The following is a 12,888-nucleotide window of genomic DNA, read 5'->3' on the forward strand; positions in this document are numbered from 1 at the left end:
GCAACAGGCCCACAGTGGGAGTGGAGATTAGGAATGTAGAACATGTGACGCATGGCACTGTCTCTGACTGCTCCTTATGGGGATTGGTAAACATGCAGCTGAATGCAGACAAATAACCCACTGTCTCAATCCCCACTTTCCACAGGTACCTCAGGTGAAGGAGGTCTGAAAAAAATCCTGAAGAAAAGAGAAGGTGATTCAGTTCTGTCCCCAAGCATGGGTAATGCACCACACAACACGTTTGCAATGAAGGGACTCACTTTTCACACTCTTCACGAGGGAGGTTCGAGCTTCTCTGAATGCGTCACTGTTGGTGTGCATGCCTCACACCATTCATACACATTTTGGGCAAGGACTACTGCAAGGCTTGGGTACTGGAGACAATATGCGTGACCAGAACATATAATATCGAGTAAGCGAGGTCATTATGGAGATCATTATATCGAGGCCACAGCTTGGACACATGTGAGACATGTGAGAGTATGAAGAGGATCATTACAGGCTGGCCATGAAATCATAGTGCCATTATTCATATGCCTGGAGAGAAAAAGAGAGTGATAAATGGCCAGACCCACACCATTCATCTCAGTGGAGAGAGCTCACACGGCCCTTTCTGTCCAGTCTGTAAGCATATGTGGTGGTGGTCATAAAAGGCACAGAGAACCAGAGCCATTCATTTCACCAGAACCATTAATTTGAAATCATTACCCAGTGATGCACTGCTACGTAAGAGTAGAAGGGCTTCACGGAAGACATGCAATATATCACTTCTGTGATCTTTTTATAGATTTCTAGGTAATATTCTTACTTAGTGGGTAGATGGGTAGGTGGCACATTGGAGTCAAAGCTGCAGTTCAGCTTTGCTGTTATGTGAATGCACTTTTAAGTAAGTACTTTACACACTGCTCAAGCTTGTTGGCCATGATGTTATGAGCTTCATGCATATTTGTTTGCTATGTTTTTAATTAAAGAGCCATGGTGTCATAAAAGCAGAACATTCTCTCTCTCTCTCTCTCTCTCTCTCTCTCTCTCTCTCTCTCTCATACTCCAGTGGTGGGCGGTGAGGCGCCCTCCTCCAGCGTGGTGGTGTCCTCCTCCAAAGCCATGCAGTTCTTGGTCTCCCTCAAGAGGCCCAAGAGGAACCTGTGGGACCGCAGCCGGCCCGATGTGCAGCAGTGGATCCAGCAGTTCATGCAGATGGGCTATGACGAAGCGGTGCGCCCCCTTTCCTCTCTGTCAACTCCACTCCATTTGGATTCATTTCAGTTCCGTTCAGTTCAAGTTGCTTTATTAGCATGACTGCCTGGATACCGGCCGTATTGGCAAATCTATTGTTAAGAGCCTCAGAATAATACGATGCAGATTGCTGTCACTAAAGCCTGACCCAGGAGAGCAGACATATAACATCTTTTTTTTACGCTGGTCATTCAAGGGATGAACACAAATGTAATTTTAAGACAATCTTAGCTAGAACATATCTGTATGTAGTGTTTGCACAACCTTGCAATCATTTAGACAATAAGGGCACTGCAACAACACCTACCAATGCGATATTTCTCGGAAAATGTCACTTGAGCGCTTCGCTTCTGAAATTGCATCCCTTGCCCACCCTCTCATTTTATAGAATTTGCAAGATATTATTTGAAGAGTCATTCTCTTGTCATTCACTATCTCCGAGTCCAGATTACACACTCGTTTCCTGAACGTAATGAAATATTAATAGATCGACGGCCACAGTGATAAAATGTAAAATGTTCACCAAACTGTGAAATCAATGGCAAATGGCTTAATATTGGAGTTTTTCACAAAATGGCCCTGACAAAACAACACACTGTCATGATTTTGTTTTAATAGCAAAGTGTTCCTATACAAATATGTATATGGTTTTAGCAAAGAAATGGAGATGAGGAGACACACACACACCTACAGTATGAGATATACACATCACATGCCTATACATGTGTGTGTGAGGACAACCAAACTCATCACTGAAACATGCATGGCTCCTTGTGTTCTGGCAAACATTGTCATCATACACTCTAGTGTCCATTCATGCAATGGGAATGAGAATTAGCTTCCGGTGAAAGATGTATGTTATGAATTATTTCTGGAGGCTAGTCATAAATACTTTAACAAATACATACTGTTTATTACATACAGTATACTGCTGTTTTCTAAGATGGATGAAGCCTGGGATATAATGACATGAACTAAACATCTTCTTTTGACTGCTGGTCAGACATGTGGGCCAGATACAATGGCAGTAATTTGTTATGATATCATGTGGGAATCGCTCTTCAGATCAACCCACAGTGTCTTGTATAGGTTTCATTCAGCATTCAGTTGGACCCTTAACCTGGCCATGTCAAAGCTGTAATTGTAGTTTTCCTTGGTGAAGTCAAAACAATCTGGAAAAATAATGTGTTGTGTAAGGAAACTGGGATCCACTTGGTCTTCATGAACACTTTCTTTGCACAGCAGAAGTCATCTCTTGCGAATGTGTTCACACATTCTCATTGGTTTACACAGTTCTCACACCCTTTTGCAAAACAGTTAACACAGATGTCATTCAAAGTCCCCAAACTCTATTGGTTTCCCCATGCTAAACAAAATGAAAACATCTTTTCACAGGTGGTAGAGATTCCTTGCACAAGTCTGAATCTCTGATACACCTGTGTGTGCAACTCCTTTCAATCAGCAATCATTCATTATCCATAAGAGATGCCATGTCTGTTCTGTGTTGCTATTTGCAAGTAGGCTATGGATCTAAGGCACATTTACATAAATAAATTATTTATAGACTTTTTAAAGGTTTACTTATAGGGGCACATTCATTTTCCCATCAAATATTATGCTACAACTTACAAACGAGTAGTCTATGTTTTACTTCTAGGGGCATATTTAGTTTATCAAATATTATACCCCAGCTCAGAAGCACTGATGCTCGACCAGCTCCAAGTAGCTCAAAGCAGGCATTTGTAATCCACTTACATTTCTTGATGCGTTCTCCCTCCCCTTCCCATTTCCACAGAGGCTGGAGGCTGATCTCGCCTACTGGAAGGACCAAGCGCAGGCCAATGACCAGGGTCGGCAGCACCACTATGACGAGAACGCCGCGCTGGGTCCACGCCATGCCACCGGGTACAGACACGGGGCCAACGTCAATTACGACTACTACTAACCTGTCGGACCTGGAACACACACACACACACACAGTGGCCCCTTCTTCACTGTGACTCACCCTTTGCTCTCCTGACATGGGAAGATTAACTTACATCCCAATGTCAGATGTAAGAGACAGCAGGCAAACACCAGTGTATCACTTTGCCTTTATCCTTTGTACTCCCTTTCTCTCTCTCCTCCAGGTACACATTGTTAGTCATTTCTGTGGAAAAACTCTGCAGTTTTAGTCATCTGTTCATTTAGGCATCACAAGTACATCATTTTTTAACAGGTTTGAATAAAGTAAAGTGCTTTGGGAGGACTTTTGCAACTCTCGTGTGTGTGTGTGTGTGTATAAAGAGCATGTGAGGGAAAACTTCAGTGAGGGACGTGAGGAGCTTAACAGCCGTTCTATAGATGTTTTTGTTCTGCTGTGTGCTATGTGTGGGTCATTTAAAACCAAAGTGTCCAGGCAGAGAAAGAATGATGCGACAACACAACAAATGTCACAAACACTGTAAATATTTTATTAAAATAGCCTTTCCCCCTCTTGAAATCAAATCCGGGGTTTAAAATTCTGTAAATTGTGACTGCATGTGTGGGTTTTTATGTGTTTAAAACTGTGTCTGTAAGAGTGAGTGTGTGTGTGTATGTATGTATGTGTTTGTGTGCTTATCTGTAAGAGTGAGTGTCTGTGTGTGCCTGCATGCACACAGGTGATCATCTTACAAAGGTAAAATTGACAACAAATGGCTTCAAAACTCTTCCTCTGCTCAGACCCTTCACTGGAGCTGGCGGATGCCTCGAAGGTCAAGTGAGATGACCAGAGGTGATCCAGCGGAGCACATTCAACACTTGTCTGCATAATGGTATAAACACTCTACATTTACAACAGATGTCTGCCCAAAAAAGGACAAAAGAAGAGACACCCATAGCTTTTATGGCAATGAATAAGCATGATTCATGACAACAAAATAAACAAAACAACAAAGAAAACGTACTGCACAGTGACATTTCATCAAGATAAAAATGGCTCATGAAGTTCTTAGTTCATCATTAAATAAAGCGGACAACGCACACGACAGTAGTGCAAGGCAAAGTCTGTTGGCTCTGTTGTTTTTCGTACTCGTCTTCTGTCTGTAGCTTCTCTGAGTCCTGTCTATCTGTTGGCAAACCAGCCTCAGCATGATAGCCAAATGCTCCATGACGATCACGTCACACTTTAAAGCAGAAAATTACTTGAGACTTGAAAAAGACCGACAGAAACCGAAACACATTGTTCATATTTACTTGACTGTCCCTCGAAACATGTTTTCCTTTGCTTTAAAATGTCTCCCAGAGCGTCCCTGAGAGAAAGAGAGAGAGAGAGAGAGAGACAGAGGTTTGCTCCACTGTGCAGACGTGTTCAGTTGTGTCTGGGTCTGCCTTTCTTCATGCGGGCAGCCTTGGGCTTGGGGATGTACTGGTTGTTGGCCTGGTGCTCCAGCTCTCTGGCAAAGTACTGGATCGTCTTGTTCAGACCCTCTTCCAAAGGTACCTGTGGCACCCAGACAAACACAGTCAAACACCATATAGACAGGAGAGACAGAGTATGTCCACAAGCAGTTCTCTTTGTACAGACACAAAAGAAAGAAAGAAAGAAAAAAAAACAGAAAGAAAGAAAGACACAAGAAACACATACGTCCACCTCCACCATAAACATGCCAACACTCACAAATCACATAGGCACACTATACAGTGTAGCAGAGCACATCATTTTTTAATAAAAGGTTGATATTTAATCATACATGTATGCTGTACATTTTTGCATCCATTTAACATTTATTTCATAATTTATACAGAGAGCACTTTCACTAAACGCATTTGCATCTGGTCAGGAGAGTGAGCAGGGCACACGCCACACAGAAGCGTGACTCGACTTGCTCAGTCAGGAGACGTGTTGCCAAGGGCGAAAGAGCAGTGGGTATTTAAAAGTGAGTATCAAAGTTTAGTTAAATAACATAGTAAAATAATGTTCCTCTGGATTTGGCAAGGAGTGCAAAATGTGAGGAAGGATCCTGTGGATGGTGTCCAAAAACTTGAAACAGTGTGCGTACTAGAGCAACTGAAAGAAATTCTCTTCATGAATCTTGCTGGATTATTGCCATGTTCCTGGCTCACACACTTTTTTCTCTTTTCTGGTCCCTGCACTGCAACTCTAATGGGTACTGTAACTTTGCTAACTTCTCCAAGTCATTATTGTATCTTCACGGCTCCAGTTCTACCACAAACCACTTCTTTGATCTCAGTCTTTTTGTTTTAATAATTTATTGGGCCTACCTGTTGTCCACTGTTGATTTATGAATGAACTACAGGAAATATGTGGACTTCTTCTTAATGCTTCATCGTGAATTTGATAACTGAAAGTGACCTGTTGAGTGTTTTTGAGCTATGAGCATTTCATGTTTTTTCTGAGATTTGCTTGTAGTCAGTGTCTGATGGTTGATGTTTACTTAACTGTGGAATGATGTTATATTGAAGATCTGTAATCATTATTCAACTATTATAAGTCACAACATAATTACAACATTATTTTATATCTTATGAAGCTTAAGGTCTCTTATGGTTTTTCCCCCATTGCAATGTGGTAGCAGCCCATAGCTGTAGGGATAAACAGTTCGTTTTGGCAGGAGTATGAACCTGTCTGGTGCCTGAACAAAACTGTCCAGCTTTCAAACCTTTTCTTTAACCCGAGCAGCCACACTACAAGAGTATGTTCCCAACAATATTTATCATCATTAGATCACCGTTTGCGCCCCCCGATTGAAGAGTAAAAAGATAAAGCATGTACCACTGGCTCCCATCCCAGCAGCATCTTGGCCTTGCGGATGTCGGGTCTTCTCCTCTGGGGATCGTCCTGGGCCTCTGGGAGAAACTGGATCTGACTGCGGCTCCCTGGTTAACGTCAGAGAAAGGGAACAGTTTGGAATGTTTAAATTGGGATTTAAAAGAGATGACAAAGGTCTGTTCACAACAGGAACAATAACTATAAAGATAACTGTAACTTTAAAAAAGAATCCAGCATGGATTCTGATTGGCGCTCAGTTTTTTATCATTCAAAATCGCTCTGAAAGTGATCCCCAATGACATTCTTCATGATGTTATCGTTATAGTTTGTGTGTTGACATTGTCTTTCATATTAGCTAGAGTGATAGTTTTTTTGCTGTTATCGTTATAGTTATCGTTCTTGGTGTGAATGGCTTTTAAGAAATGTGGGTGAGAGATATTCCAGCCCAGTTATATTCAAGGTCCACCTGCAACTTACCAACCAGACTCTTTATAAGCTGTGCAAACTCCAGTATGGTGTGCTCTTCAGGATTTCCCTGAGACAAAAAGAGAGAACAAAATCAATACAAAATGGCTAAAATGCCGATAACGTCTCTTGAATTTGATTCCTCTTAAGGGATCGGGGCCACTGAACCACAAACAATATCATAAATAACATAGCCAATACACGTCTACCCAAGTCTACTGAAACGTAAGCTAGCTTTGGAATCTTAGGGTGCAAGATCAGTAGTCTAATACAATCGTGGTCAGAATATTCACAGCATATAGTACTTAAAAACAACAGGAGTTGTACCAAAATGCTTTCCATTCTAAATCAATGAAAATTTACAATAATAAAAAAGAACAAAGAGACTAAAATACATAACCTATAAAATATAGAGGGCATGAAATGCAAGAAAAGTTAAATAAAAGAGAGAGATTTATGAGTGCAAAACTAAAACTAGTAAACAGGCCAACATCTAAAAAACATCAAGACCCATGAGGGAATCAAACAACCCAACAGTGACCAAGCGTTCTTTTCCTAAAAGCTTGACGTACATCTTAGAGGCCAAAATGTCAACGATTAAGAATGACACACAGCAGTACTCAAGACTTACCAGGTTGACAGGACTACTGATGTTGCCGTTCATTAAGGACACCAGCCCATTGACCAGGTCACTGTGGAGGGACAGACACAGTTAGGTCAGGGAGGTTAGAGACAGGGAGACTAGGCGATTGATTGCCTATAGAGGCAACAGAGAACACAACATCGACTTCAAAACAATCCATACTATGTGCAACACACACACACCTCCACTGGTACCCTGAGGCTTAGGATGCATTCACACTAAACCATTTGGTCTGGTCCAGAGTTCATTTGGACCAATGGTTTGGTGATATTTGCTAATGTGAACGCAGTCTACTGAACAGAAAAAGAGTTTCTTTTAAGCTCTTTGATGCTGACTTCCGATATTGAAACAAACTGACATGTCTCATGTTTCATATTGACATGTGAAAAGGTTAAAAACTTGATTTTCACCTTGGAGGGGGGGGGGGGGGGGGATCTCCGGCGGTGAACAAGTATAATCGGATTGATTTTGCCATCAAAACATTAATATGAATTTAGTGTGTCGCTAATTGGCATTACTGTTGCCACAAGAAGACATCCTGTCCCAGGTACACAAATTTTATTCCAGTCAAACATATAGCTATTCTTCATTTTTCTGGTGGGTTAGACACAAATACAATCATCTGAGAAAGATCTATGAAAATGTGATCCACATTTCCATATTTGTGCTAAGCCTTGTATTAACACTATAATGGCTCAACACTAGGTGGTCAACATGTGATTACTTACATAATTTCTTAATTATTTTGTCAGAGATACAAGCAGAAAACAACTTGTGATCCAAGGACATTACAATAACTTGTGCACACACGGTGTAAGTGATCACGGCAAAATCTGTCAAAACAATTCCAGAACTCATCAAGGCCCTTTGATTTTCGCCGCTGAATAACGAACTGGTCTCCAGGTTAGATTGGCTGGAGCACCAGCGTTTGCAGCTGTGAGGCCTGGGGGTGGGAGGGTGGTGGAGAATTTGGGTGGCGCAGCCCGAACCACCAGCCTCCACCTCAGTAGAGGGGCTCCTCCCAACCCACACACTCTTAGAGACGCAGCACTAGGACCGCCACAGAGGAAGAAGGGTCCCTGATCCCCTCAGGAGATTCCCCAGCAATCCCGACACCACAACCTTCTTCTTTATCTTTGTTGCTGTGCGTGGGTTGTAGATGAAAACACACACATGCACACAAATTCATAACAACACACATAGTATTACCAAGCCCCTTATTACACAATTCTCCTATAGCCTGGCTGATGTCCCCTGCTGTTTGGTCCTTTGATGATTAATGGAAGGCCTCAGCTCTGACAGCCATGGGTCTCCACCTTTCATCGTATAGAGAGGACGCATCCAGGGCCACTTCTTCTTAGGGCCCTGTATTGTCTTTCATCAAGAGTTGCCCACTGTTGCATGCTGGGAATATGGCGCAACGCTCTTCGAAAAACTTTGACCTTGTGGACAGAGTCAGGTGCAGATGCACAGTTAAAACCCATGGTGATACCGGTACTCATGTTTTTTTTTTATCAACAGCTAATGAGCCAGTCAGGGTGCATATATAAACTTCTCAGTCATTAAAAAAATATAATGACAGGAACTATAGATCCTCCTGGTCTCTGAAGACAACAGCATGAGGCTATTTTTTATGTCCCACTTCAATTATTTTTGATTGACTTCTGTTGAGAGTCGGATAGGTTGTAGTAACCTCTCCACAGAAGTCTAAGGATTCTTGCTCCCCAAAATATCTAATATCCATATCATTTCAACAAATGATGTCTTCATTTGGCAAAGATAATATGGAAGATTTAGACCTGGGGTGTTGAAACATTGCACATGAAATGCTTTGGAAGCAAAGCTGCAGTGTCGGACAAACACTACATGACAGCTTGTGGACATTTATCCTTTCACAGCATCTCTGGGGCATGAAACATGAAAAGCAGAATGGCAGAATGGCACCAAATGGATGGTTGTTAGTGAAGAAGTGCATAGATGTGCCATGGATTCAAAAGTACGTCGCATTTCAGCATGTAGTTCAATCTCTGAATGTGGACATCTGAGGTGCAGCTATGTAACTGGTGTTATTTCAATTTTTATTTAAGGTATGGAAAGCCACCACATTCAAAACTAGATGTACCACATAGCGGTACAAAATATGACCACCGCTCAGTCCTGTACATCCGTTCCGCGAACATAAATCTCACTAATCAATTTGTATCCATCTTCTACTCCATCCCCCACTCTTGAAACTTTTGTGTATGCTTGTTTGGCATGCCTGTGTGTGTGTGTGGGCCGCACAGCAAGTAGCCTACTGGCGCTGCGAAGGTGAATAGATTTGTAGCATTGTTATAACACCTTTAAAATCTGTAAACAATCACAAGTAGGGCAGTTCATCACAGTTCATCCATTGCAACTGGACTGATAAAAGGTCATGTACACCTGTAGGCTACATGTATTTGGGGAAAGCAGAAGGTATCAGTTTTACTTTTATTTATTTATTTATTTATTTATTTATTTATTTATTTATTTATTTATTTATTTATTAACAAACAAAACAATCCCTGTCATTTCCATGCGGTTTTCAACAGCTATCAAGAAGAGAGGTCATGCCATGGATTTTTGTGAATGTTTCTTCTTCTACATATGCAAGATTTTAGTCATCTTTAGTTCATATGATATTCAACTTTATTGTCAATGCACAAATGAAATACCAATAGTCTAAAATGAAATGCAGTTTTACATCTAATCAGTGGTACAAATCAGATTCCAAAAATAATTCAGTGGAAATGCATGGATTCAGTTGCTTCCAGTAGCAGCAACTGGAATCCATGCATTTTTACGGAATTATTTTTGGAATCTGATCCCTTATCATACCTGTTTGTTTGTACTCGTCGCTCGACTTATCGTGACTAAATTCAAGATGGCGTCGAACGGTAAAATTCCTTAAGGTACTGTCTGTATAAATCGTCTTGTAAATAAACTACCAGTGCTTTTTCAAAGTTCTCTATGTCTCGTTTTAAATGTCAAGGCCTTCGGAAGTCTACCAATGAAGTACGGAGCTACTTTGAGCCTCGTAAATGGTGTAAAACAGTGATTTATTTGCATGGCTAGGCCGATGCCCGAAGCACTACAACGAAACACTGTGTTGGTAGCATTGGCTAACTAGCGCCAGATTTCTGAGTGCAGGGGACTAGCCAAGGTGAGCTCTGAGACATACGTTCACACTCGGTATCATGTTTCAACACACTTTAGGTCAAAATCACACCGGAATTATCCTTTAATGCAACATTTTACAAAGCACTGACAGGGCCACCAAGGACTGTGAGCGAATCAACAGCAGAAAAACCTATTTAGCAAGCAGAAATGTCCCAGCCTGTTTAGCATGCTTCATAGACAGGTTATCTTTCAGGTATATTTTCCATTAGAAAACCATTGCGTTAGCAAATGCGTTGTGGCTAACTCACTTAGCTCCTATTAGTAGGCTATGGTCAAAAAGAATGAGATGACAGTCGAAAGATACATTTACATCGCTGATATCAATTTGCTTGGTAACCACATTTATGGTTTTCTACAAATACACCAATAATCAAATTGGCCTCCATCACTCAACCAATGCCTAACATTAGGTAGGAGGCCTAACATTATTTTACCTAGGCCCTAGGCTATACTATTGATATAACTTGTATAAGATTAACGTACCTGTAGTAAAAAAGCATGTCTGATAAAAATTCTCAGATTTATTTCGGCTTCAAGAAAAAATGAGAATTACATTTCATGTGAATATCATCCTACCCTTATTAGACGTTCTCTGCGGTAAACTAGTGTTGTCCTTTTAGGAAGCGTCTATTGTCTTTCCAACCCACTTTACATTAACTTCCAACTAAATTACGTCTCACTGCAACGATGCGCCATCTGGTGGACAAACTACTACGTAACGCCAATACTGGAAATGCAGCCAAATGATGATGAATATTTGGTTTTCCATTAATCCTACTGAATTTTTTAATTATGTATTGGCCGTTCTAATTGCAGATACCGATAGTATGTGCGTGCCTGTGTGTGTGCGTGTGTATATGTGTGCGTGCGTGTGTGTGTGTGTGTGTGTGTGCGCGTGTCTGTGTGGATGTGTGTGTGTGTGTGTGTGTGTGTGTGTTTCTGTCTGTGTGTGTATGTGTGCGTGCGTACGTGTGTGTGTGTGTGTGTGTGTGTGTGTGTGTGTGTGTGTCTGTGCCTGTGGATGTGAGTGTGTGTGCATGCGTGTGTGGGTGTATGTGTGCATGTGTATACAAATCACATGTCATGAGTGATTATGGGCTAGGTTGATGTGGGCCCTTGAGACCAACATACCACACAAATTTCTTCATCCTTAAAAGTCTAGTGGGGCTACATACCAACCAAATTTCATGTACCCTGGTGTTTCGGTGTCCCGGGTATCGTTGACCAAAATTTCAGGAAGTAGATGACGGGGGGGGAAAAAAAAGGATAAAAAAAACGTTGACAATCCCTATATGACCGCTTCGCTAGCGGCGGTCATAATGAAGGAGTAGAAAAGCTCAAGTCTAACCTAATATAATGGGGCCTTTCAGACCTTGATACAACAGCATGCAAGCATACGTTCCGTCATACTTTTTTTGCATGGTGTAGCGGCTGGGAAAGCATCTCTTTTTCCAAGTACATTTACAAAAGCACATAAAAAGCAGACTTTCATCCATCAGTCATCAGGCCTCCAAAGTCTAGGGTGCAAGACGTAAGCTAAAGTGCTGTACTTTGCTTGGAGTAAATGCAAAGAAATATGTCAATGACATGAGGTGAGGCTGATGGAATGCACTAACCGCTGAGGGTCCTTACTCACAATCTCAGATGACACAGAACTTTACTCAAGCCGTGTATGAAATAACAATGGATTTTCTCCACTAGTGCAAGGTCAACTGCTAATTGCAATTCACAATGACCTGTTCAAATAATAACTACATTATGAAGCACAAAAGAGGAGATTGACGTAATGATCACTACAGTCTTGCACAAAGAGGCACCATTATCCTTTTTTCACTTACAAAATAGGGGAGAAGACTAAACTCTGGCTAACAGCAACTCAGACAGACAGACAGACAGACAGACTCGGACCAAAGATGACATAACTCTGGGGCACTTCAGGAAGACAGTCAGGCACTCTGTGATGTGACTGGCTGCTGTTAGAGCGGCCATTCCATTATCTAAACACTAACACCTTGTAATCCATCATTCCCGGCGTGAACCTCGCTACTCAGTGGGACACGACTAAGCTGCCTTGCATCCTCCTCGCAGGCTGCTTTAATCTCATCTCCACAACAGCGTCCACATCTCAAGGGGTAGCATTCACAAACCTAATCACTGCAGTGACTCCCTAAAAACACAACCTCCTAAATAAATAAAACAAAACAATTCCTGCCTGAAGGCTCAATCAAGCCAGCATCACATTAAAAACGCTCCTGCGTGCATAGAAAGATGGAGAGGGCTCACAGCTGTGGAGCAGGGAGTTTGGACAGAACAGACCAGCGGGAGGCAGACAGAGTAGAGATGCACTAAGAGGAACAGAAATAAAAGTTTATTTTTTTTCTTTTTTATTGTGAAATTTGTCTGGTGCGTCTCTGAGGCCAAAGGGGAACTGGGTGATGACTGGTGACCCTGGCTAAGAGAGATTAGGGGAGTTATCTGCTACCAAACCCCGAGGAGGCCAACAACAATGCAAACAAAAAAGAAGAGGAGGAGACTGCTCCTGAAATGAATACTCTCTGGATGACATTTTGGAGGTACAAAAGTGCATTTC

The 12,888-nt window shown here is 41.7% G+C and overlaps 2 protein-coding genes across 3 annotated transcripts in view; one reads left to right on the forward strand and one right to left on the reverse strand.

The window, feature by feature from the left end:
• The window catches only part of ecrg4a (ECRG4 augurin precursor a), a 12,198-nt gene extending 8,705 nt beyond the window's left edge, over positions 1-3,493 (forward strand). The window contains exons 2-4 of one of the 2 annotated variants that reach the window (XM_042076739.1): positions 146-220; positions 1,052-1,215; positions 3,032-3,493. In XM_042076739.1, coding sequence (XP_041932673.1) covers positions 146-220; positions 1,052-1,215; positions 3,032-3,181 — 389 coding nt within the window. In that variant the 3' untranslated portion in view covers positions 3,182-3,493. The remainder of the gene's footprint in view (positions 1-145; positions 221-1,051; positions 1,216-3,031) is intronic. The other variant, XM_042076746.1, reaches the window with a different exon arrangement.
• A 175-nt stretch (positions 3,494-3,668) lies between these two features.
• uxs1 (UDP-glucuronate decarboxylase 1) overlaps positions 3,669-12,888 on the reverse strand; it is a 71,852-nt gene continuing 62,632 nt past the window's right edge. The window contains exons 12-15 of the mRNA XM_042076176.1: positions 7,086-7,146; positions 6,467-6,524; positions 5,993-6,096; positions 3,669-4,699 (exon numbers count right to left, since the gene is read on the reverse strand). Of these exons, the coding sequence (XP_041932110.1) occupies positions 4,568-4,699; positions 5,993-6,096; positions 6,467-6,524; positions 7,086-7,146 (355 nt within the window). The 3' untranslated portion in view covers positions 3,669-4,567. The remainder of the gene's footprint in view (positions 4,700-5,992; positions 6,097-6,466; positions 6,525-7,085; positions 7,147-12,888) is intronic.

Source organism: Alosa sapidissima, chromosome 2, assembly GCF_018492685.1.
Source record: "Alosa sapidissima isolate fAloSap1 chromosome 2, fAloSap1.pri, whole genome shotgun sequence".
Taxonomy (NCBI): Eukaryota; Metazoa; Chordata; class Actinopteri; order Clupeiformes; family Clupeidae; genus Alosa; species Alosa sapidissima.